Source organism: Rhineura floridana, chromosome 8 (assembly GCF_030035675.1).
Source record: "Rhineura floridana isolate rRhiFlo1 chromosome 8, rRhiFlo1.hap2, whole genome shotgun sequence".
Lineage (NCBI taxonomy): Eukaryota > Metazoa > Chordata > Lepidosauria > Squamata > Rhineuridae > Rhineura > Rhineura floridana.
Genome location: NC_084487.1, coordinates 106,248,998 through 106,275,545, shown reverse-complemented (window position 1 = coordinate 106,275,545; position 26,548 = coordinate 106,248,998). Strand labels below are relative to the sequence as shown.

The window sequence follows — 26,548 nt, the reverse complement described above, 5'->3', positions numbered from 1 at the left end:
CAAAGTAAAGATTTCCTTTAAAGCAGTGTAGGGGAAAGGGTAAGATGGAGAAATAAGAGCCAAAAAGAAGGACGTTGAGGCAGAGTCTAGTCTAAAGCACATCACTATCAGGCAGAGCAATCCAAATTCCAGGAAGCCAGCAGAGGGGGGGCTGGCGGAGGAGCTGATTGAAAGCTCCACGGGATCCTTCTCCAGCTCGGGAGCCATCAGCCCACCTGAACGCCAGCTCCATCAGGAGCCAGCCAGGAAGCACCGGCTCTGACACACAGGCCTCCCAGGGAATAAGCACTCCCTGTAGTCCATAATGGGTTCTGGGCTCCTGCTGGGAGGAAGGGCAGGATATAAATCTAATGATAATAATGGGGAATAATTAAAATTATTTTACTGCGCCAGCCTTTTGGCCGGCAGAGTTTGCGGGGGATCGGCACCCAGGAGAGGGCTCTGGATGCGAGGAGGATCTCGCATAAGTCCCCCTGTGAGTCCTCCCCCACCACGCCCCATTTTCAGGCTTCCACTGGGCTGACTATTCCTGGTGAATCCCTAGCAGCGCCAGCAGGCTCCTGGCAGCTCCATGGTTCAGCCACAGCGCAGGGCTGCTGCCAGCGGTGCCTGGGAGATGCATGCTACAAATGCACCCCAGTTGAACTCTCCTTCCACTCATCCTCTTTCTTAAATGTGAGAGATTCAGGCAGGGGGTAAACTTTTAAGTGGATGTACGGCTATTCCCTGAAGTCACCACATTTTCCACCTTTAAAAACAATCAAGGAATTGTTTTTAACACTTAGCACCAAAGCAAAACAAGAAAGAAAAAGGAAAGTATCCCAGCTTCCTGTTATATGAACTTCATGCAAAATAATTCCAGGTTGCCACTGAAACTTTTAAAAAGATTATACATACTGTAAGAAATAAGGGGGAAATCAGATCTTTTTCTTGGACTCACTATTCTACTCAGTGGCCTCGTTCAGATGTCACTTTAAAGCACTGTTAACTATGGTTTATAGGTCAATGCCCAGCATGCTCTTCCCCACTACTGGGAGCTAAGCTATGGTTTAGCTTAGCATTAGATCTGTGCCCAAGCTTGTGGATTGTCTCCCCTAGACATAACACAAATCTTAAGAACAAACCTTAGTTACAGATTGTGGTTTGTTTGGCAAGAGACAACCCACAGGCCTGACTTTGAACATAACGCTAAGCTGAACCATGGATCAACTAACTCCTGATAGCGCAGCAGGAGGAATAAAGTTGTGTGTTCACCTTTAAACCATGGTTATGCTTAACCATGGTTTAAAGTGATGTGTGAACTAAGCCAACACTAAAGACCCAGCTTTGGGACATAGAAAACATAATTTCCCAAAATACTGTCCTTTTTGATTTGGCATCAACTGTTGTAATGATGATATTAAGTTCTGTGTGAAAAAACTGCCCCTTTGTTTAACCAGTTGTATTATTCAGTAGATTTTTTAAATAATAGTTTTAAACTGTCATCCTCTAAAGTGAAGGTATATGGAAGCCATGTATGCTACACTAATTATATGTACATTATTTATAGTATTCCTGTGAAGCTTTTGTTGTCGGAATTCTGAGAATCTTAGGTTTTATTTAAGAAACCACACATTTTTAGCTGCCATAGTTAAGAAATGACACTGACAGCAAAAACGTTCACAGAAACAAAGAATATAATTCTACAACATTTGGGGAATTGGCATACATTGAAAATGAACAATGAATGTAGCCCTTAAATTCTTGGTTGTTCATTCTCAATCAATACGAATTCCCAAAATGTTGTAGAATACATGCAATGGATGCAATTGTGTGTATAATACATGCAGTGGATGCAATTGTGCAAATATTAGGCAAGGTATTGAAACAAGGCTTAATCACTCACTCTTAAAACTGTTTATGCTGGAACAATCCTACCGACTTCAATTGAACTTAATTTCTAATAAATATTCTTTGGAGTAAAGCCTTGCAGCACAATTTTATGCACACTTACTCAAATGTAAGACCCATTATGTTCAATGGGGCTTATTCTTAGGAATGTGCATAAAATGTAGCCTTAAATACTCAACTGTGTCTTAAATGTCATTGCTTTCAATGGAACTTCCTAACTTTCACTTAATGTCTTCAGTGTGCTAACCTGCTGTAGTCTGGCACCCAGCATGTTCTTTAGGTGTTGTGCAAATTAGGTTAATTGCATTTGACCATGATATGTGAACTAACTGCGGTCCTCCAGCTCACAATAGTGTTGCTCACTCTTGCTATTTCAACCTTGAGATCCCATTTTCAGGGTCATATTGATTGCAGTAAAATCATCATCATGTGACTTTCACTGGTTATTTTCCCCAAAGAGAGTTGTTCTTGCAAATGAGCCTTCATGTATTGATATCTGACACTTAACACATTTTGGAGAAGATATTCCTTCTAACAAGTAGTGAAATCTGGGGTCTTTATAGGTGCAGTAACAAGATATTCTCATCAAGCAAAAACTATGGGTAAGAGACATATTGCGGCAAACGGATCGTACCAAAAATTGCCTATTGGACCTAAGCTATATTACTGCTTTCAATCTCCTTCTTGCACACAACTAGGAACATATACAAATATACTGAAGATACCCCAGATTTATGACTCCTGCAACATAACTAGTATGATGTAAACAAATCCCTTCCTTCACATTAGTTTGGATATTGGGTAGAATTTCTTTGATCTTGTATTTATTAGTTCCCAGGATGCTAACCATATAAAAATGTCTGCTCAATATCTGCAAAAACGGTGCATCAGATTTCACATTCACTTCCAGTTACCAGTGTCCAGAATATTTAGTTTTCCTTGGTAGAGTTTCCAAATCTCCAGTCTCTTACTTGCTGCGGGAAAGGTCCTAGAATCTAGACTTCCTGGACGCTCAAAACTACCACATAAACCTCTGGATTTCCTCACTATTTTCCCACTGAAATGGTTTGTTCAAAAATAAATGGAATGTTACTGCATTCACCAAAATATAAAAAGTCAATTCCAGGAAGAGTTTCAAAAGTGATGGCATAGGAATATTCAGCCTATAAATGATATATGGCAAAATGAAGTAACGAAATTCTAGTAGCTTCTGGGAAACTGTAACTGTAAACAAACATAAAAAATATACCAAGTTCCAGAAAAGAGATTTTGACTTCAGTGCATCTGTGAAGCTCCAGCCGGCAAATATATAGACTGGAACTAATATGTACTTCACAAGCTCGTGTCTTTGAAATATTTTTCTCCACACATAAAATGTGTAATGTCTGTTATCTGCAAGCAAATACTTATGAGCAAATGTAAACTTCCAGACAAGGAACAAAGAGATGATGGTGAGGATGCTGTATTGCAACAAGTGCTTCCTCACAGAATGGAGAAAACTGATAATTTTGCTAGGGGTCACTAGATGAGGGAAGGAAAAAAAGAGAGTAAAAGAAAAAAAGTAGAAGAGCTGAGGGAAATGCAGACAGGCTTCGTGGCTGCTCCTGTCACCAACAACAATTCCACCATTGAGGACCACAAATATAAAGAACACCATCACCATACTGATGTATGACCATATCAGAAGAAAAAGAGTGGCTAAGTTTTTAAGGGACATGAGGTACTCAAGGAAAAATCTGAAGATTCTGATTAGTTCAGAAAAGGATCCCTTTGCAGGTGAGCTCTTCTGGTCTTTGTTTTTCAACAATTCTGCCTTCCAGGCTTCATTTAGCTTTTGTGCAACAACACTTCCACCACAGAACACAGTCCATACAATGTTTGTCTGACGAAACATGAAGCCACAAAATCCAAGCAGGGCTGAAGTTTTATGATTGCCATAAAGACACATTAAATATGCAAAGAGAGTAAAAAATACTGAACCGGTATCAGTATAGTAAAGGAATGTAAAAAAATGAAGAGTTGGAAATACTGCTAGCGTCAAGGTTGATAGGATTCTCTGGAATCCAGAGGCAGCCTAGAAAGGATGAGAAAAAAGAGGGTGGAATAATTAGGACAACTGCTTTCATAGAGAATGAAATGGGCAAACACCACCAGGAACTTCACCAATGCAAGGTGCACCGAAGTAGAGAGGAACTGAAGAGCAGGCATTTCCAGTGATTTGTAACAGACAGTTTTATTTTAAGGTAATCTTTAGAATTTCAACTACTAAAAAACTGAAATTCAATTAAAGAAAATTGTATTCAATTTAATAATATGCATTTCATCTAATTAAGCTATCAATTAAATGTATGCATTGGTAAAAACAGTATTTCTAAAGCAAGAAGCATAGGGCTTTGTTGTTGTTAGATGATGTACACGTATGTAACAGTAAGCATTGTCTTAAAAAGGCATTTTCCATTCTCTCACACGCAAGAAGAATGCTGCTTCTTGGGTGGTGCTTGTCATTTGCAGTTTTCATAAGTACTTCTGTTAAAAATCTAACACAGAGGCACGCTTAAGCCCATCAATTTAAATGGGCTTAAAATTCAGGAGATTTTTTCTTTTTTAAAAATATGTTGCCCAATTATTTTATTTTTAATTATTTATTACATTTATATCCCGCCTTTCTTTTCATGAAACCCAAGGCAGCTTACATATGGTTCCCAGGCGGTCTCCCATCCAGGCACTGACCAGACCTGACCCTGCTTAGCTTCAGCAGGGAGCTGGCCTTATGTGCCTTCAGACTTTTTTAGCTAATAAAAGGGTCTTTTTAATTGGCCTACCAAGTACTGCAGCCCTAGTAAAAACAACATTTCTGATCAAAAGAATAAAGCTGCAATCTTGTGTATACTTACCTGGGATTCAATGAGCTTACTTCTAAGGACTTGAATAGGATTGCACTACAAATGGATATTAGTCTTAAAATTTTCTTAGTACTATAGGAATGCTAAGATCATAAGCATAGAGTAGTGTAATCTCTCCAAGAATGCTAAAAAAACAAATCTCTTTATGACAGTAATACAAGTCTGTGAGCTTAATGTGACCAGTAGTCACAGATGTAATGTTAAGCACATCTATAAGTCTTTACTTGCCACATGTGCAAAAGGCTTCCCAGTAGTTTTAGCAAAAGAGGAAGGCAACATAATCTAGGGTGCTGGGAAGATTCAAATGTTATTGCAGAAACAATAAAACGCAACCACAACATAATCAAGAAGTTCCGAGTTTTGTCAAAACTTTGACACATTAGTGATTTGTAATGTACCTTTTTATGATGCATCCTGCAAAAAAGCAAATATAGTAAATAGAAGTTCCCAATGCTGAAAAGCAGATTAATGAATCTGAGCATTCCTGTAGAGCAGACTATGCTTCCAGACCATCCAAAGAGCCATGCTGCAGGTTTCACAATTCCAACTGACACCAAGTATAAACCAGGCAGTGTAGTGATCATAGGGTCCCACTACCAAAAAGAGAAAAGAAAGATAATAAAATTAAACAGCTAAGAAACATAGGTTTACAGTTAGAAAAATAGAATGCAAAATTAATGAATTTAATTAAGCTCCAACTTTCTCTTTTTAGGGTGCAATCCAACTTGCATTTACACCAGGCTGAGGGGAGTTGGATGCAATGGATTTCTAGCTGAGCTGGCTGCATCCCAGCTCAGCTGGGGCTATGCTGGCATAAGTGACTCAGTACGGCTGAGCCAGGACTCAGCCAGCTCAGCTGAGACTGGCACAAGTGGAGCCGGTGTAAGGCCCGAAAAAGGGGCATGTCGGGGTATGTCAGGGGAGGGGTCGAGGTGAGGGGACTTAGGCCACATCCAAGTTGTGTTTGAAGTGTTCCTGCAGGTCCCATTCCAGGCAAAAGTTACACCAGGGAAAAGGGCAGTCTAAAAAAACAACTGCAATAGAAGTCAATGGAGAGGGCTTACTCCAATGAAGGGGTATTTGGGAGAGCAGGCTTTTACTTTCTGATCCCTGCACACAGCTCCATGCAGAGCTGGCGTTCAGCCAACCCAGAGGCTCCTTAATGGCAACTGGATGTGGCAGGATTTAACGCCAGCTTTTTTTGCACCGGCACCATTTATACCGGCTTCCCAAGTTGGATTCCTCTGTTAGTTATTTCTGCGTATTATGAGAAATGGAGACTTGTACATCTCCTCTGTACAGAAATTAAAGTGTTCCAGGTATATGTAAAGCTTAATCATTTCAGAAGACATGTGAAGTCCCCGATTCACATGTTACATAGGCAGTTTCAAAAAGGAAGTACGCACCACTCACATTGCTTTTTTGCCAAAGACATGTTTTAACATTTTCACTTAGATAGAAGCAGCAGCTCAGTCTTATCGCCTTCATCACCATATACAGAATGAGGAAGGAAAACACATGTGCACATTACAAAGTTTCATGTCATGCTACTATTAATATACACCTTAAGATCAGGGCATAAAATCCCTAACTTTTGAGTGCTTCTTTATCAGTACAAATTAGGGATGGAATCCATGGGCTAGTGCCGCTTCAAAAGCATTCCGTCAACCTCACAGGCTGATATCAATTTGAGTTTGTTCTTTGAAAACCACTGCTTTCACTGATCCAGGTTTTTTCCCCCTCAAAAAAATATTGATATTAATATCTATATTTTAAGGAAATATCATTATTTTAAAAGAAACATCAATATTTTGAAAGGAAATGTCAATAAATTAAAGGAAATATTGATACAAATATCAATATTAATATCAGTATTTTAGATGTGGATTTTTTTTTTTAATCGGTTTCTGGAAATAGCTGTGGAAAATGTACAAATGTGATCCGCAATGATAGCAAATAAGCAAATTCCAGTACCAAATCCAAATTGGGTAGAATTCTACCACATCCCTAATCTTTTCTTTGGACATGGCTCGTATCAGTGAATCATCCTGAGGATCAATTTACTGTGTCTCTGGACTATTCATAGCAGTAAGCACACACCAATGTTTTCAAAACACTGGCCTACCTTAATTAGAGCAAAAGGTCACTACTGAGGCATTATTCAATATCGAGACAACTTCCTATTATAACAGAATTTTGTTTTATGACTAAAATTTACAAAAAAATTGCTGGGATCCAGAAATCCACTCTAGACCCACCCAAGAGCTTTGGCATGCCCAGTGGGACTTCTGGCTTTTCTCTTTTAAACAAATGGCCTTCTACCACCTTTTCTATACCACAAACTGTTTTGGAATTCCCTTTGGTTTCTAAAGATGACTGTCAGCTAGCAAACCATGATTATAATGATCTTCTGTCTGTTTCATTTTTGTGAATCTATTCTTGGTTTTAGCAACACTGATTTAAAAAAAAACTTAAAAGTTTTTAAGTGTTGTAGGCTACTTTGGACCTACTTTGCCCAGAAAAGAAGCATATAAATGGTTTAAAATGAGAATAAAAGAAGCTGGTATTTGAGACACACAAATCCAAAGCCTCTGTTAGCACACAAAGCTAAGTTGTGCAGTTCTTTGGAATCACACCAATGTTTTTAAATAATAGTTATTTTAAAAATTAGTAGCAGTAGTAGTAACTAAACCCTGCTACCTGCTCCTCTGACAATACTTACTTTCAGTTTCTAACAGCTATACCTGCAAATATCCTAACTCCTCTTCTGCGCATCAAGCTCTACTTACTTTTTTTAATGCTTACTTCCCCATGGTTTTGTTTAATGGCTCAATGTTATCTAAATCTGTTAGCCTACTCACACTATCTTAAACTCATATTTCAATTTGAATTGCCCATGACCCTTTTCATTCTGCTTTCCATCCTTTTCACTCTACTGGAAATACATCTTGCAAAAATCACCAACAGCCTGGGTGCTACATCAAAGGGTCTCTGTTTTATTCTGTTCTACTCGATCTTCCTCCCAGAAACTTTTGATACAACTGATTTAACTTCTACAACTGTTTAAGTATTTTGTTCTCAACTGGTTTTGTCCACATGTATCTCAACTTCCCTTTTTTCTTTCTGTTGGCCCTTGGCCACCTCCTTTATTTCCTGTTTGTATTGCAGCCAGGATCAGATCAGATTTTTCCGCGATCATCTTTCCTACCCGCTAGGCATACCCATCTTGTTACAAACATCCACACAAGGACATAGTGCTTGAATCAAATCTCAGCTAAACATTAGGAGAAATGTCCTAAGAGGCATTTGAGAGTGGAACAAAATGCCTCGAGAGATGGTGACATAACTAGAGACATTTAAGCAAGGGGTGGATGGCCATCTGTCAGGGATGTTGTAGTTGCATTCAATATTGCAGGTTCTGCACTGAGCAACGGGCTGGACTAGATGATCTCCAATGTATTATTTATTATTTATTTTATTACATTTTTAGACCGCCCTATAGCAACAAGCTCTCAGGGAGGTGTACAACAGGGTACCAATTATATGATACTATGAACAGAGCATGCTCATATCATACTAATGTGTTTAGTCCTGAACAGTGCCGTCAACATTCCACAGGAATCAATTGTGTGATTTGGCTTACATGCATTGGATTGTACATGTGTACCCTTTTAAAAACGTTATGAGTGAACCTCCAGAAGCCTCCAAGGCTGGACAGGCCAACTGGTGGGCAGGATGATGCAATCTTGCTCCCTAACTGTATGTAGTGAGAAGACATGAGACATTATTGACAAATCTGAGCCAGTCTCTAAGGGCAAAGTCACTGAATTCCATGGTTTTAGTTCTTACCTATATACTGACAATATTCAACTATGTGGGTCAGTTCACCCATAACACCAAATTGAGTTGGGTGCAAACCAGGAAATTAGAAATTAAGTGGACTGTGCAAGTGGAGGACAGAACATCCAAACGTAAGATTTGTTTCCAAACCATGATTTGGTGTTATGGGTGAACTGACCCATGCATCCTCTCCGCTGTTTCAAGGCCCATCTGCACTACCATACCATACCACTTTAAACAGTCATAGCTTTCCTGGGAACTGTAGTTAAGGGTGCTGAGAGCTGTTAGGAAATCCCTGATCCCTATTGTTGTTGTTGTTTTGATATTATTATTATTATTATTATTATTATTATTTAATTTGTATCCCGCCCTTCCTCCCAGCAGGAGCCCAGGGCAGCAAACAAAGCACTAAAAACACTTTAAAAATCATAAAAACAGATCTTAAAATACATTAAAACAAAACCGTTAAAAACAGTTAAAAAAAAACAACTTTACAAAAGGGTTAAAAACATTATTACAAAAACATATTAAACAATTCTAACACAGAGACAGACTGGGATAGGTCTCAACCTAAAAGGCTTGTTGAAAGAGGAAAGTCTTCAAAAGGCGCCGAAAAGATAGCAAAGATGGCACCTGCCTAATATTCAAAGGGAGGGAATTCCACAGGGTAGGTGCCACCACACTAAAGGTCCGTTTCCTATATTGTGCAGAACGGACCTCGTTATAAGATGGTATCTGCAGGAGGCCCTCACCTGCAGAGCACAGTGATCAACTGGGTATATAAGGGGTAAGACGGTCTTTCGGGTATCCTGGTCCAGAGCTGTATAGGGCTTTGTACACCAAAACTAGAAGCTTGAACTTGGCCTGCTAGCAGATGGGCAGCCAGTGCAATTCTTTCAACAGCGGGGTGACATGTTGGCGACACCCTGCCCCAGTGAGCAGTCTCAACCTCAAGGGCAGCCTCAAATAGAGCGCATTACAGTAATCTAGCCTGGAGGTTACCAGTGCATGGACAACAGTGATCATGCTATCCCGGTCCAGAAACAGCCGCAGCTGTCTCACGAGCCGAAGCTGGTAAAAGGCACTCCTAGCCACTGAGGTCACCTGGGCCTCTAGTGACAAAGATGGATCCAGGAGCACCCCCAGGCAACGGACCTGCTCTTTCAGAGGGAGTACGACCCCATCCAAAGCAGGCAACTAACCAATTATCCGAACTTGGGGACCACCAACCCACAGAGCCTCCGTCTTGCTAGGATTCAGACTCAGTTTATTGGCCCTCATCCAGCCCACCACCAAGTCCAGGCAGTGGTCCAGGGCTTGCATGGCCTCTCCCGATTCAGATGTTACAGAGAAATAGAGCTGGGTATCATCAGCATACTGCTGACACCTCACCCCAAAGCTCCTGATGACTGCTCCCAAGGGCTTCATATAGATGTTAAACAGCATGGGGGACAAGATGGTACCCTGCAGCACCCCACAGCACAGGTTCCAGGGGGCTGAAAGACAGTCACCCTATGCTATTCTCTGAGAGCGACCCTGGAGATAGGATCGGAACCACTGTAAAACAGTGCCTCCAATACCCATCTCACCAAGTCGACGCAGAAGGATACCATGGTCAATGGTATCAAAAGCCGCTGAGAGATCAAGTAAGAACAACAGGGTCGCACTCCCCCTGTCCTTCTCCTGATAAAGGTCATCCATCAGGGCGACCAAGACTGATTCAGTCCCATAACCAGGCCTGAACCCAGACTGGGATGGGTCAAGATAATCTGTTTCGTCCAAGAGTACTTGCAGTTGCTGCACCACAACCCTCTGTCTATCAGGGGGTATTTGCAACCGGTCAATAGTTGTCACAAACCGATGGGTCCAAGGTGGGCTTTTTCAGGAGTGGTCGGATCACCGCCTCTTTCAAGGTGGCTGGAACTACTTCCTCCCGCAATGATCCGTTGACCACACCTTGGATCCACTTGGTCAGACCCCCTCAGCAAGCTTTAATAAGCCAAGAAGGGCAAGGGTCCTATCACAGCTACAGTTCCCTGGGAAGAAAGATTGCTTATTAAACCATTTCTGGAAATTGTGGCTCTGTGAGGAAGCCACAACTGTTTACAGTGGTATCATATTGCTTTAAATGTATAGTGCAGACTGGGTCTTATATCGTCAACTGGGTTTCATCACTGATACTTCTCATACTGACACACTAGACAATAATCTTATTTACCCCAACATTATGAAAACTAGTCCCTTTCTAATTATCCCAACTGCTAAATCCATGCAACGCCAGCTTCTGCAACCCTGCATGCTTACCGCCAAACAGGTGGAAAGGGCTAGAATCCAAAACATTTCTTGCAAATGGACTTCAAGGGAGCTTACTGTAACCCCGATCAGTTGATTGGAGGTTACAGCAAGCCCCTTTGAAAGTACACTTCCAGTCCCAAACAACAGATTGGTTCACTTTCAGAGAAGGTCACTACAACTGCTGATCAGCTGATTGGTGGTTACAGCAAGCCCCTATGAACTAATCACACCTACGAAATCTATGAAAATGCCAGTACAAAGCTGTATATTGCAAAAATGGCTTTATAAGGGCTCAATATGGGACTATACGGTCCTGAAGTGAATGGCTTTTGTGCCATGGATGACAGATGTGAGTCTAAAAAAATGTGACTTTCCCATCTACCAGTAATAGAGCATTTCAGGGGGCACTTGCCTATTTCTACCCCCTCTTGTTCAGACTGCTCTTACTCTTTGTACCATCTTTTCTTTGATGGAAAGAGGTTTTACAGTCTGCCACTTTTTTGCCCAATTACAATTGCTACTTGTACCAAACAAGTGGCAAATTGTGTGGGAACAGTAACTGGATGTACACCGAGATTTGAATAAAATTACATATTTCTTTTAAAAGAAGTACATACCCACTTTCTTTTCAACCATTTGTGAGTGCATATACATCTTTACAAATTGTTACTGAAATTATGCAACTATTTCTTAATACTTGCAGATGGATCCTATGTGTAAGTTAAGTGGGATGTTTGAAGTGTAGACAGGATTTTTGCTTTAGACTACAATCTTATAACCACATACCTTGGAGTAAACCTGACTTAACTCATTGAGACTTACTTCTAAGTACACATAGGATTGTACTTTTAATGTGGTTTGCCTTGATGTGTGCCTATGAATGTAATAGCAGACTGCTGTATACCCACTGTGGTTAGTTTGGGTTGGGGGTAGGCAGGGAAGGATTTGGAGGGATTACTACAGTAATCCCTTGAGTTGCACTAATAAAAGCTCTATATTACAGGAAAAAGTGGAGTGTCTGAGGAACTGCAGTTGCAGCGCTGATACAGCTCCGCAATCTGTTTTCAGTGCCAGAGCTCAGACCTAGAACATGTAAGGCAAAAACAAAGGAAAGAAGAGTCTCTGGGCATGTGCAGATTGCATTGTATTCACCACAGATTAGCTGGAATTAGGGGTGGACTTTCCACATCACAGTTTTGGGGCAGTTTGAACCCCAGCATATGTCTTAGAAATCAAAACTCTGAAAACACAACTCAGTATGACTGCACATTATCAGGATCTACCTCACAGTGCCATCCAGACAGTGAAATGCATGAATAACTTTGCAGACTGAAAGCACTACCTTACACATAAGGTGTAGCTACACAGCTGTACGATTTAGCACAACTGCCCATATAACAAAAGTTCTCTCTTAGGGCTTATCCAAACGGAGCAGGATAATACACGGTTTCCATATTCGGTTTGTCATCTGATAGTCCTCACTTTGCCTTTTAGTTCACTCTTTCCCAATTTAAAAAAAAAATGTGCTTTTTTGCACCTGCACATGCAGCGGTAAGACCTACATTCTTTTTGCTTTTTCCAAGCTCCGCCTCTAAAACCTCCCCCTATCAACCAACTGGTCAGCAAAAAAATTACATATGCTCCTCTCCCCCTTTGCAACGAAGCACAATATGGCTGTAAAGGAGTTCTCACCTTGGAAGGAAAGGCTGCTGGTCGGTTCCACGCCTGCCTTGTTTGTATTTATTTATGATATTATGCTTAAACGAATGTATGCTTTTCCGCTGGCAATTGCACTTATTTCTCCAAAAAACCAAGAAACTGTCACACCCCTCCTTCTCCCTTTCCTTCCCACAGAGAATGAAATTGACAGAATTGACAAAGCTTTTGGAGCAGGCTTGAAACTGACCAGAAGCTTGTATTTGCCATATTACACTTAAACAATGTATGCTTTTCTGATTTGAAGCAAAAACCCCAGCAAGTAGAATGAAATTGACAAAGCTTTGGGAGGCAGGCTGAAACCGACCATCCCCCCTTTCTGCTTGCTGTGCATTGCAGATCTCACCCAGAGCGGCCGCCCAGTTTGCAGGCTGGCAAAAAATAAAATGCATCTGCGCAGTAGTTGCAGACCCCCTCCAACACCCCACCGTTGCGATGATTGGTTCAATTTTCCCGGGCTTATTCTCGCACATGCGCAAGAGTGCAGATACGTGATTAGCTGGAATGAGGAGAAGGGGCAAGGGGAAACGCCCAAGAACCACCCATCAGCTGTAAAGTCCCCGGTATTGCATCCTAACTCCTGAAGGCACAGCAGATGATTCCCGATTTTAAACAGCAAACCGGTATTGCAAGGAGCGGATTTAACCCGCAAAAATGCGTAACACCGCGCGCGAGACGTCGGTTGGACGACCGAAAAATAATGAACACACATAGCGGGCATGTCACGCATTTTGCAGTCGTCTGGATGAGCCCTTATAAAGACAGCGATGTTTCTATTCGGATTTACAGAGGCTGAATAGCAAAGATTACCAGTGTGTGTGGTAAACAAGTTTTAGACTGGGCTATAAGATCTATATGGGTAGGCGTGGAGGGGGGGCGATTACAATGAGGACGAGGCGAGCTGCTATTTGCTTTGGCTTTATGAATTTAAGATGGGTATCTTAAAGCACGGGAGGAGAACTTTTAGTCCATCAGATGTTGTTGGACTCCAACTCCCATCAGCCCCAGCCAGCATGGCCGATGGCGAGGAACGATGGGATTTGTAGTCCAGCTGCGTTTGGCAGGCCCCAGGCTACCTAGCCCTGCATAAACCCTTCTGCCCCTAAGGGGGGGGGGTTAAAAACGTAGGCGGAAGGTAATGACTGAGGAACTGCTGCGTTATCTCCTCAGACCAAGCGGACTCCTACAGCTTTGCGCCCGTCCGCCTGCCTACCTGCTTGAACCGGCTCTCACAATAGGCCTGCGCCTGAGGGACGTGGAAGGCCTCGTCCATGTACGGCGAGAGCTGCTGGCGGTTGAACGCCGAAAATAGCAGGCAGGAGATGAGGAAGGTGCAGCTGAGAGCTGCCGAGAAGTAGTAGGCTTCGGAGCGCTCCATACTCTCGCAGTGACGGCGCCGGCAAGGAACTCCTAACTGCTCTTGTCTTGCTCTGCGTAAACGCGGAACCACCCGCCGCGGCGGCGCAGCAGCAGGAGGACAGAGCGAGTTGGTAAGCGTAAGCCACTTTTTTGTTTCCGGGCGGGTGAGGAGAGGCTGTGGTCATTTAGCCGCAACATCGGAGGTATTTCGGGAGAGGAGGCTGTTCAGGGTGAAAGGTGAAGCCCTGGGGTGAGAGGAGGCGCCCTGAGCCCTCTTTCTCCCCCTCCCCTGTGAGAGTCACATACCGAATGTATTGCACGTATTCTTCAATAAGTTCATATTATAGTTTGCAATAGTTTGTGTGTGTATAGGCATGGAAATGGACTGTCTTCAAGTCGATCCCGACTTATGGCGATCCTATGAATCGGGTGTTCATGGTAGGCCTGTATTCAGAGGGGGTTTACCATTGCTTCCCTCTGAGGCTAGGCCTCCCCAGCTGGCTAGGGCCTGCTCAGCTTGCCACAGCTGCACAAGCCAGCTCCTTCCTTGTCCGCAACTGCCAGCTGGGGGGCAACTGGGCTCCTTGGGACTACGCAGCTTGTCCACGGCTGCACAGATGGCAGGGTAGTAACCCCTGAGCCACTCACTGTGGGGGTGATCTTTAGCTGGCCCTTGACACCCAGGAATGGACGCGAGCGGGGTTTGAACTCACAGACTGGACTCCCAGCCAGGCTCTCTTCCCCACTGTGCTATACCAGCTATTGTATAGGCATAGACAACATCAAATTGTACTTTTTGCCAAGCCCTAGGTTCTGTGTTGTACATGAATGGAACTCCCTGACCCAGATTACACCCTCACCCCAACAATAGAAAACAATAGGCTGAGCCTGCCATTATCCCTCACAACTGGGAAGGGACAGACAGAAGCCAGGTTGAGATTTAAGTGGGGGAGAGTGTTCCATTTAAAACCCTAAAAAGTTTCCTGTTACCATTGTAAGTTATGCATTTGGAACTCGGAGAAAGTAGTTATTTCAGGGCAACTAATTTAGAATACAGCAGGACAACCTCGGGGATGTGTTCCAACCGTTCTTGTATCACCAGCTGGCAAAGTTGCCAGTTGCTATAGACCCTGCATCTGGGCCTTTTACAGCAGCCTGAGGCAGACCCTTCATTTCCATGCCAGGAAAAGGGCAACCAAAATGATCAAGGGCATGGAGCACCTCCCCTGTGAGGAAAGGTTACAACATTGGGGGCTTTTTAGTTTACAGAAAGGCAAGTAGGGAACATGATAGAGGTTTATAAAACTATGCACAGTGTGGAGAAAGGTAACTAAGAAAAAAAATCTCTCATAATACTAGAACTCGGGGACATCCATAGCCATAATGTTGGAAGCAATATTTCTCTGAACACCAGTTTCTGGGAACTGCAGGTGAGGAGAGTGTTCTGCTCTGCTTGTAGGCTTCTCATGCACATCCGGTTGGCCACTGTGAGAACGGAGTACTGGACTAGGTGGGCCTTTGGCCTGATCCAAGAGGCTCTTCTTTGTGGTTGACACTGATACCCCGGCACATGGCAGACTCCATCAATCACACAGAGCTTTGCAGAAGGCAGCTCAAGTTTTACTGCTTTTTTCATTTCCAAGCCACAAATAATGGCTGGCTGCTAAACTAAGCCAGAATATGTGGAATACAACACTGAAATGCACCTTATTTTTAAAATTTGGTTTGTCCATCCTAGTCACATATGCATGCTCTTCTGAACAACAACAGGCCATGATACTTTTTTACCTTTTTGTTCGCAACAGGAATGTTCGGTGTAACCATAAGAATTGCTGTGAGAGATATTCCCAGAGTTGGTGCATGCTTTGCATGTTCACATTGTGTTTTGTCAAAAAAACTGCAGGTCGCATAAACCCTGTATAGTAATTCTTCAGTGAAGATCAGTCTGCTTAAACCAGAAATCTGGAGTATAAACCTATTAAGGCAGTTACGTTTTCTTTTTTCAGTGCTGACGTGGAGTACAATCACCAGGCCAAGTTCATACTCATCCAATGCACACTTGACCCCTTTTAAACTTCTCTAGGGAATGTAATCTTAAATTTTATAAAGTCTGCTACCCAAATAACAAAGATAAAGTATCTACAATACCCACTGGTAACTGTTTATAAATGTTCCAGGTTTGACTGATTCAAAAGCAGCTTACTGTTACTTTACAAGATGCAGTGTTTAACACATCAGCTGGAACTGTTTCCTGACTGTCGTGTTACTCTTATCCTGTTTAATGATGTGAAAAATGCTGCCATGCTAAGAAAAAAAGCAATGGAAGGAACTATTGATGGAGCATTAATTAATCCTGCAATGGTGAGTAACTCTATTTTTTGTGTATTCACTATTGTGGTAGCATAGGATTTGCAGTGCTGTTGTAACCTCACTTACCTAATATTCTGGATTTCAGGATCAGTATGACAAAAACATATGCCACAGTTAGTTTTATGCCTTTTGGAGGCAAGGGCAATAGCCTGCCGTTCAGATGGGAGCAGGACAATGAGTTTTTTAACTGTGCTCAGTTGAACAATGGTACATAATCCTCAGGAAAACTATGAAATGTCTGAAGGTTGTATGAAAGATATACCAGTGTAGGTGTGCATCTGTCTGGGACATCTTGGGGCTCTCATCCTTTTCTGTACCAATTTTCCTAGAGTCAAGAAACATTGAGTTTCCTTGAGTATCACTAAAAATTAAAGGGGACTTTAATGGGTGCATTCACTCTCTGCCCACCTTCGGTTCAAGTAGATCAGTGGATAGGAGCAGACCATGTTGGGTCTATGGAACATTTAAGGTCCTTTTTAAAAAAAAGGTATTTATTGAATTTTCAATAATAAGAATCAGTGGATAAGAAATAACCCTCCTCCTCTGCCCAACAAGGAAAATTTAAGGTCCTTGAAGATGAAAGGGATGGGGAAAGACAAGAGAAACAAAAACTAAAATAAAGACTTCATCTTTGGGATTGCAGCACTGTGTTAACGTAATATACTATGAGGACAGACGCTATGTCACATTGGTTGGGATATGTGGCACCTATAACCTAGCCCAGGGGTCACCAACCTTTTTGGACCAGAGGGCACATTTCAAATTTTGAGTGTGTGCTGGGTCACCAGTCACAAAATGGCTGCCATGGGGGATGTGACATACCATAAAATTAGAAAGTAGTCATGATGAAGCTTTTCCCATAATTGCATTTCCATACTGGAAAAGGCTTGACCTGTTGACCGTCTGTGTACTGTACAGCTCTTAAAGGCATAAGATCCCTATTTTCCCCAATGCCAACCCTAAATCAAAGCCTAGGCTACCAAACAACTCAGTTATCAATCACAGCTCTTACTTCACTCATTGGCTAATAACCCTGACAGGCAGAATCAGCCAGGCTGGCTCATTTCACAGAAATCATCTAAAAGGGAACATGCATATTTTGCTCCATAACTCTTTCTAGAAGGGCTAGAAACTTCCTTTAAAAAATGAAAGCTCAGATTCTGAGCAACCTGCTGGAAGCCTTTGTGTATGCTATAACAGTGACCCCTGTCTTGGCCCATTAAAGAGGTGTACGTAAACTAAACATCTTGGAGGAGCTTGCTTCGGTACAGAAATCCAGCTCCTTGAGAACCCTGGCCCTGGAAAATCTTTCCACTACATGTGCTGAGGATGGAAGCAGATAACTCTTGAGAGCTCTTCCAACTGTATGTGTGTATGTTTATATTTAAAATATTTTGTGTCACCATGCTGGACCTCTGTAGACAGCTTCAAAATTGCAACATGTAACACCATCTGCTTCATGTCCAGTTCGCATGTCATACTGCCTAACACCAAGCCATGATCTGGCCATCAGGAGCATCTCACAGACACCTCCTCCTTACTTCTGTCCATGCCCATGTGAATTTCTGATTCATCTGAAGTGATGAAATCATAGTTGGCACTAATCACAGTTGGCTTGTAAACTAAATTCAAATTTGAGTTTCAGACTCTAGTTTAGATCACTATGGCTAGTGGTAACATAGTTAGACCACAATATATATCGTGGAACCTCTGTGAACAGTAAAATGGAGGGGAAATGCATACTTAAGCTTGAGGAGGAGGAGGAAGGAAGAGCATGCAAGGCTACGAGGAGTAGTTTGGTAATCTTGCCATGGGACACCTGAAATGAACCATGGTTTCTGCTGAAGAAATTCTATTATAGGGGTTGTCAAACTTTCTACCCTGCACAGCTCACTTGAGGTGGCTGAAAATTCCTACCACTCATAAAATGGTGGTGCAGGGGAGCCAGTCACAAAATGGTGGCAAATGGAGGCACAATTTGGCATAATCAGGTGTCACTTTCTACTGATATCCCTAGATACTGCATTCTCATGGACTTTTCTTCTTTGTCTTTTCACCCTGCCCATGCTATACTTTGCAAAAGACATTTTACTACTGATTATTTAAAAGATAGTGAGAGCCATTTAAGGGTTGCTGTGGGGATTCCAGTGAACTGAATTTTAGTTTAAATATCTATTTGTACTGTATTACTGTTAGGTTTGTTTTATTAATAAAACCATATTATCTGCAATGTGCAGGATTTTTCTTCTCTTGCTCCTTGCTTCACCATCTAATAGATGGAAGCATTGGTTCATTTCCATTTCTAAAGTATACTTTTCTTTGTTGGGCTAAACAAAGCAGTGGGTATATTTTGAGGCCTCCCACTGGACACTAAACTTTCTTCTGTCCTTTCTGGCAGATTGTTGATCCATTTCAGTTACTTGTGGCAACAAATAAAGCTGTTCATCTCCACAAGACTCGTAAAATGAAGACAAGAACTCTTAATGCGGAAATAATATTCAACCTTTCTCCAAACAATAATGTAAGATGGCTGTATACAACATGCTCTAAATTTTTGCCATAAGAACACAAGAGCCAACCAAAGGCCCATCCAGTCCAGCATTCTGTTCGTAAAGTGGCCAACCAAATGCCTATGGGAAGGCCACAAGCAGGACCTGGGTCCAGCAGTGGAATAAGATGTGTATAAGATTTGCTTGCCCTTGAAGGAGATAACTAGTTGAAATATGTTGGATATATTATTTACCACAATAAATATTTTTTGAGCATCAATTTTAGGCTTTTCCTACACACTCCCTTACTAAGCTGCCCTCATCTCTTTAAGAGTAAAAATAGGTATTAACGGAACATTATCTTATGCCTAAGAGCTCCCACCCTTGCTCTGAGTACATGCTAATTTTTTAATTCTTGGGCTAGTACATTCATATATCCTGTGTGCCCATTCAGGAATTGGCTCTGATTGTCCAATTCACACTGTCCTACCCCAGAAAACAAGCATGGTAGGAAACACTATGCTGGATCCTCTGGCTGTTCTTTGGCTCCAAGATCATCACAGGAGTCTTGCCTGTGAGAAGTCATGCTTTCCTGTACAGGCGTGGACACTTTGTGATCCACCAACCATATACTATGCCCTGTTAGGTACTTGACAGCCCCTTTTCTAGTTCTTGCCGTCCCCAGCAGTTAACACAAAACACAGGAGAATTGAATCTTTGGTTGGTTGTTTTTGCTTGGTTACAAGCTGTGCAGGCCTGTTTTACAGACTACACATGCAATCTATCCCAGCCTTCCTCCAAAGCCCTCCTGTGATAATACTAGAACAAAAGCCAGGCAGAGGTTACTGTATGATACTGCCTTTCCTGTCTCCTTGCTTCATCTCCTGCACCAGTTAGAAAATGTACTCTGTTTATACCACCAGGATCTGCACGTGGTACATCTATGCTAAGGATCTTGGAAGTCTCATCTTTGTGCAGGAGACTTATATGTACCACTCAGTGAAACACCTGTCCATCCCTTGCTTTGGCACAGCTGTTTTTTAAAGATCAGTCTTTAAATCTGCATTAAAATCATCTGCTTATCCCTCATCTATTGACTTGAAAATACATAAATGAGTATTAAACTGCCTATGATAAAAGATGCCAATATTTATTTTGAGGGAGAAAATTTAATAATGTTTAGTTAATATTTTACATAGTTCAGTTCACTTATGTGAAAGTAATAGATCAATCCTCTGTTGTCAATTAGTTTAATTTTTTTCAGAGCATTGGAACAAATACATGGTAAAATATGTTTTGCAAAATGCTTCAGATTATTAGGATTTGACTGACACGATTTTGTATTCTTCTTGTATGTTAGATTTCAGATGCCTTCAGAAAGTTTGGCATTTCAGACAGTGACACTGCAATACTCATTGTTCTGGTTGAAGACCAAGAGAAAACAGTGAATCTGGAAGATATAGTATGTCAGGTGGAAGGCCGGCAAGTCTCCTTAGAAGATCTCCCCCAAATAACAGACATACAGAAAGTTAAAAAGGTTCGTACAAGGTTGCCAAGGATTAAGGGTGAGGTTTGTACAAGGTTGTCAGGGGTGGAGGTAAGACAAGATACAGTATTTTCTTTGCATTGTAACTACTTTTAATATAGAGCAGGGATGGGGAATTTGTAACCCTCTAGATTCAAACTCCCATCAGCCCCAACCAAAATGTCAAATGGTCATGAATGATGAGTTTGGAATCCAACTTCTAGAGGGCCACAGGTTCTTCATTCCTGATACAGATGGACTTACAGTGCAAACTTAAGCAAATTTACTCAGCAGTAAAGCCCACAAACAAGATGTGCTGATAATATTGGGGGATTGGAATGCAAAAGTAGGGAACAGAGAAGAATTAGGAATTGTGGGGAAATGGGGCCTAGGAGACAGAAATGAAGCAGGAGACTTATTGAATTCTGTGAAGCCAATAATTTGTTTCTTGCGAACACATTTTTTGAGCAACCGAAGAGACGACTGTACACATGGACATCACCAAAATATAGGAATCAAATTGATTATATAATTGGACGTAGAAGATGGAGAAGTTCCATACTTTCTGCGAGAACAAGACTAGGAGCAGACTGTGGTACAGATCATGAACTGGTCATATCGAAAATCAGAGTAAAGCTAAAGAAGAACAACAAAACAATCATAACGCCAAAATACAATTTAAATAACATCCCAGAAGCATATAAAGATCAAATAAGGAACCGGTTTGAGGCTTTAAACTTAGCTGACAGAGAACCAGAAGAACTATGGAATGAAGTCAGAGACGTTATCAGAGAAGAATGCAAAAAGACAATACCTCTAGTTCAAAAGAGGGAAAGACCCCAATGGATGACTGAAGAAACTCTTCAAATGGTTAAAGAGAGAAGGAAAGCAAAAGGAGATAGAAACACAGTCAGAACCCTAAATGCAACAATACAGCAACTAGTACGTAGGGACAAAGAGAACTATTACAATAGTTACTGTATAGAAATAGGACAACAAAAAGGGTAGAACGAGCCCTGTTCCAAAAGATTAGAGAAATGAAAGGGAAATTTAAACCAAGAGTAGGGATGTTGAATAATCAACAGGGGAACACACTGACTGACAGAGATAAAATAAAAGGAAGATGGAAGCAATACACTAAAGAACTCTGTAAAAGAGATGCCAGGATGGCAGATTCATTCACGGAGGAATCATATGATAAAGAATCAGAAATTTTAGAATACGAGGTGAAAGCTGCTCTTAAAATACTTGGAAGAAACAAATCACCAGGAATAGATGGCATACCAATAGAGTTGCTACAAGCTACTGAGACTGAATCTGTGCAGATTTTCACTTGAATCTGTGCAGATTTTCACTAAAATCTGTCAAGAAATATGGCAAATTAAACAATGGCCCACAGACTGGAAGCGTTCCATATACATCCCAATTGCAAAGAAGGGATCCCAGGGAATGCAGTAATTATCGAACTATTGCCTTAATATCCCATGCAAGTAAAGTAATGCTCAAGATTCTACAACAAAGGCTCTTACCATATATGGAGTGAGAAACGCCAGACGTCCAACCTGGATTTAGAAAGGGAAGAGGCAGCAGAGATCATATCGCAAACATACTTTGGATAATGGAACGGAGCAAGGAATTTCAGAAGAAAATCACCCTGTGCTTTATAGATTACAGCAAAGCCTTTGACTGTATAGATAATGAAAAACTATGGAATGCTTTAAAAGAAATGGGGGTGCCACAGCATCTGACTGTCCTGATGTGCAACCTATACTCTGGACAAGAGGCTACTGTAAGGACAGAATATGGAGAAACCGATTGGTTCCCCATTGGAAAAGGTGTGAGACGGGGTGTATTTTATCACCCTATTTAATTAAACTATACGCAGAACATATCATATGGAAAGCGGGATTGGACCAAGATGAAGGAGGTGTGAAAATTGGAGGGAGAAATATTGATAATTTAAGATATGCAGATGATACCATACTACTAGCGGAAACCAGTAATGATTTGAAACGAATGGTGATGAAAGTTAACAAGGAAAGCACAAAAGCAGGACTACAGCTGAACGTCAAAAAGACCAAAGTAATGACAACAGAAGATTTATGTAACTTTACAGTTGACAATGAGGACATTGAACTTGTCAAGGATTATCAATACCTTGGCACAGTCATTAACCAAAATGGAGACAATAGTCAAGAAATCAGAAGAAGGCTAGGACTGGGGAGGGCAGCTGTGAGAGAACTAGTAAAGGTCCTCAAATGCAAAGATGTATCACTGAACACTAAAGTCAGGATCATTCAGACCATAGTATTTCTGATTTCTATGTATGGATGTGAATGTTGGACAGTGAAAACGGATAAAACATCAACTCATTTGAAATGTGGTGTCGGAGGAGCGCTTTGCAGATACCATGGACTGCGAAAAAGACAAATAATTGGGTGTTAGAACAAATTAAACCAGAACTATCACTAGAAGCTAAAATGATGACACTGAGGTTATCATACTTTGGACACATCATGAGAAGACATGATTCATTAGAAAAGATAATAATGCTGGAAAAAAACAGAAGGAAGTAGAAAAAGAGGAAGGCCAAACAAGAGATGGATTGATTCCATAAAGGAAGCCACAGACCTGAACTTACAAGATATGAACAGGGTGGTTCATGACAGATGGTCTTGGAGGCACATAACAACAACAACAAAGCCCACTAAATTCACTGGAATTTACTCCCAGGTAAGTGTGCTTAACAATGCAACCATACCTCTACATGTTCTTAATCTTTTGTCATGTGCTTTTTCCAGTCTACGTTGAGTGTTTTAACTACCAAGTATATTAGGGTGCAATCTCATGGTCCCTGAGAGGGCATCCCAGGGGCCATAGGATTTTGCCCCTTTTTGTGAGTGGAGAGGGATGTCTGCAAGTGGAAGAGAGGGATCAGCCCTTGGAAGCCTCCTCAGTTCAGCCATGGAAACCTTTACAGGCATCCCTCTTCCATCATTGGTGCTCTGGCAGTGGAGGGAAGAAGTGGTATGCTGGGGCTGGATCAAGGGATCCAGAGTCATGTAATTCCCTTCACAAGAGGGGAAAATATGCCAACCTTAGAGGTGCCATACTTATTTTCCCTCCAGCTGCCCCTTCCCCACCTCTAGCTTTGGCCGAGCATAGGAGGTGGTAGTAGCTACGCTATGGATTCTCCTCTCTGCCTCCTATAGGATTGCTCTGCCCATGTTTCAACTCGACCTATAAAACTGGGCAATCTTTTGCTCTTCAGGAAAGTCACTGTTCCATTTTCTTTGCAGATGTTCAAGCTAACTCCACAGGAAGAAAAAATAGGCACACTGCTGGATGGCATCATTTGTAGAATGGCAACAAAAGATGTTTCATGAACAAATATAAGTACATTAGAAGAATTTTAGCCAGAAACACATCAGTTGAGCCAGTGTTATTCTGAATTCTGTATTTTGTTTTCTTTGGAAACAGAAGCTGACACAATTTTATTTTTCCATGGAAAAATGTTTGGATGTTGTGATTATTTTATAATTTAAGAAATACAGTTTTATTGTTTTGTATTTTGCATACTGCCTTGCTGGTAATGTGTTCACGGTGGTTTACAATTTAAATACTGAAAAATAAATAAAATATACAAAAAGTAAAACAATGAAACTACAGCATTTTCTCACACCATTGGGCTTTTCAGGTGCTGATGATATAGACTTCTGCTTCCCTCTTAGTTCACACAGGCCTTTCAAGTAACCCCTGGGAACATGGTAGAGCCAGTAGTACTATCAGGTAAGGACTTTGGGGAGATGTAAAAGGCCTACTCAACAAAAAGAGCAGGAGGGTTCCCAAATACAGCAAAGTTGGCTTACCACATTTTGAAGTAAGCACATTACCTTAAAAAAAGTTCTCCCACAATAAGACTTTTAAAAGTCTAAAATTATCTAACTGCACCACTAAATAGAAGGGCTGCCCTGGCTGTGCTCTCTCTTGAAACAGCTCCTGAATCTTCAGTAGAGAACCAGTATGAACCTGGAAATGAACTTGTAGGCATTGGGTGTTTTGAATATGTGCAATGTGATCTATATAGGTAGCCTCTGCTCTTGGCTGTAAAGTAGTCCATCTGTTGCCCTTCTGCCATATTAAGAGCATAAGAACTCTGCTAGATCAGGCCAAAGGCCATCTAGTTCAACATCCTTTCCTCCCAGCGGCCAACCAGATTCCTACAGTGCGCTTCCCACATATGATTCCCAGTATTCATGTTGCATCCTTAAAACATTTTCCCACCTACAATGTTTTGAGTCCCTGTGACCCTCCAGCTGGTAATGGCCTACATTTCCCATCGTCCCTGACTATTGGTCATACCAGCTGGGGCTCATGGGAGTTGTAGTCCAACATGGAGAGCCACAGGTTCCTCATCCCTATTTTAATGTATATTTTAAGGTTGAACTGAAAGCATTTAGCGCCTTTAACAAATACTCAGGATGAAGACTGTGGACTTGAACTTCCTTTACAATTGTATTCATGGCTATTATGAACAAAAAATCATCAATATTGCAAGAGAGGAGTTTGGTAAACTTTGTTACATTGTTTGCAGCTTCTAAATTCTAAAACTTGGACAGTGGGCTGATTTATTTTTTCGAGTGGTTATACAAGAAGCTGAGGACAAACAGGTTTACATATGCAACAGAATTTTGGTAGAGTGTCCTGCTTAACTGCTTCCTTGGCCTTATATCCAGTTTGCTTCTGAAACATAGTATTTGAACTGGATAGATTTGATGGACAGCTCTTTTACACTGACATCAACAAAACAGCCTAGAAATGACTTAACAATTGAATCTGACACTTTATGATGTATACAGTGCTTGTGTTTTGATTAACTAGGGAAAGTTAGATAACTTTTCTGTATTCCTGGGAAGTTTGGAAATCTGAAAAGCACCTGTATATGCAACAAAACCCACGTGCTCATACAAATCATAACTAAAACAAGGAGGTCTGCAGATGCTTTTTCTCAGAAACTGTTAGAAAGCTGGAAGGGACCAAAAGACTATGCTGCCAGTTAGGGCCCTGCTGTCTATCATCCACTGCCATACACACACACCCCAAATCAGATCTGTGCAAGGACACTGTGTCATAAGCAGCAAATAACTGCACTATACAACATTGCTTACAATGACTGCAGGAAAGGATAAAAAGCCCCAAGGACGCTGTCAGTCTGATCTTTTAAAAAATGCAATTTTGTTAGCCTGGAAGGGAATATTGGATTTTGAATGCAAGAAAACACTTCCACCAATCATCTCCTTTGCTTATTACAGTTTCTGATGCCCCATGAAAAATGGAGGGGAAGACATATTCTCATGGTGGTGTTTATTATTATTATTGGGATATTTTCCCATATAAGCCGTGGAGTAGGGGTCCAGCCTTGGTATGAGCACAGCAGCAGTTTGTGCATTTCCCTGTTGACGTGTGTGCGTTGTTGCGTGAAACAGCATACATTACGTTGGAGTTAAGTTGAGCAAGAAACTTCAGAGCATTAGAGCTTGTTAAGAGTCTTTATTAAGACATTACGGCCAAAGGCTTAAGAGTAAATACATGTAGAGTTTCTTCAGTCACCCCCCTTCTGGTACCTCTCTCTTCAAAGGTAAACACAGAAGACAACCTCTCAGTTCAGAGGCAATACACAGAAGACCAGCCTCACAGTTCAGAGGCAATATTCAGAAGACAACCTCTTAACACAGATAGCTGCTAGAACTTTTCCCAGTTTATCGCGATGGCTACCATAGCAACGGCCTTGGCAGTCTGTTTCCAGACTGGGCAAAGACATAACTCCCCCTAGTTACAGTTTTTCAGACTTGATGGAAAACAAACTCAGTGACAGTGCGGTTCAATGGTCAACAATCCCCCCTTTTTTCCCCATCATGTCTGTAACTCATTACAACAATAACAACAATACATTTCTCCAATACATCTTGCAATACAGTTCCAAATTACATCTCAGTACATTACAGTACATTTCAGAACATCTCTGTGCATTTAGCTAACACTTTATTCAATCAAACTTTGGCTGTACACATGTCAAATACAAAGTGTCAGAATCCATTTCCACCAGTTTATGCATTCCAGGACTGGATACTAACCCCACTGTGAATTTTTCAGGTGGTGTC

General features: G+C 41.5%; 2 protein-coding genes across 5 annotated transcripts; one reads left to right on the top strand and one right to left on the bottom strand.

Moving 5' to 3' along the window:
• Nucleotides 1-2,697: 2,697 nt before the first annotated feature.
• On the bottom strand, nt 2,698-14,218 carry ALG10 (ALG10 alpha-1,2-glucosyltransferase). Of its 2 annotated transcripts, none has more exons than XM_061640306.1 (3): nt 13,858-14,218; nt 5,192-5,386; nt 2,698-3,964 (listed from the first exon to the last, which is right to left on the bottom strand). In XM_061640306.1, the coding sequence occupies exons 1-3, from the start codon at nt 14,020-14,022 to the stop codon at nt 2,909-2,911; spliced, it is 1,416 nt and encodes a 471-aa protein (XP_061496290.1). In that variant the 5' UTR covers nt 14,023-14,218; the 3' UTR covers nt 2,698-2,908. The 2 variants fall into 2 exon arrangements, with proteins under 2 accessions (XP_061496290.1, XP_061496291.1); XM_061640307.1 differs by lacking the exon at nt 13,858-14,218 and adding an exon at nt 12,621-12,692.
• On the top strand, nt 13,730-24,029 carry TPRKB (TP53RK binding protein). 3 transcript variants are annotated; one of them, XM_061640308.1, is made up of 5 exons: nt 13,730-14,134; nt 16,181-16,364; nt 18,772-18,894; nt 20,223-20,399; nt 23,687-24,029. In XM_061640308.1, the coding sequence occupies exons 2-5, from the start codon at nt 16,221-16,223 to the stop codon at nt 23,771-23,773; spliced, it is 531 nt and encodes a 176-aa protein (XP_061496292.1). In that variant the 5' UTR covers nt 13,730-14,134; nt 16,181-16,220; the 3' UTR covers nt 23,774-24,029. The 3 variants fall into 3 exon arrangements, with proteins under 3 accessions (XP_061496292.1, XP_061496294.1, XP_061496293.1); XM_061640310.1 differs by lacking the exon at nt 13,730-14,134 and adding an exon at nt 14,139-14,206; XM_061640309.1 differs by lacking the exon at nt 13,730-14,134 and adding an exon at nt 14,161-14,240.
• Nucleotides 24,030-26,548: the final 2,519 nt, after the last annotated feature.

Coding starts and splice junctions, on each gene's coding strand:
- TPRKB (XM_061640308.1), top strand. CDS start 16,221: ATGCAGTGTTTAACACATCAGCTGGAACTGTTTCCTGACTGTCGTGTT. Junction 18,895..20,222: donor ACCTTTCTCCAAACAATAAT/GTAAGATGGCTG, acceptor CTTGTATGTTAG/ATTTCAGATGCCTTCAGAAA. Junction 20,400..23,686: donor ACATACAGAAAGTTAAAAAG/GTTCGTACAAGG, acceptor TTTTCTTTGCAG/ATGTTCAAGCTAACTCCACA.
- ALG10 (XM_061640306.1), bottom strand. CDS start 14,022: ATGGAGCGCTCCGAAGCCTACTACTTCTCGGCAGCTCTCAGCTGCACC. Junction 5,387..13,857: donor GTGAGAGCCGGTTCAAGCAG/GTAGGCAGGCGG, acceptor TCTTTTTGGTAG/TGGGACCCTATGATCACTAC. Junction 3,965..5,191: donor GCAGGATGCATCATAAAAAG/GTACATTACAAA, acceptor CATCCTTTCTAG/GCTGCCTCTGGATTCCAGAG.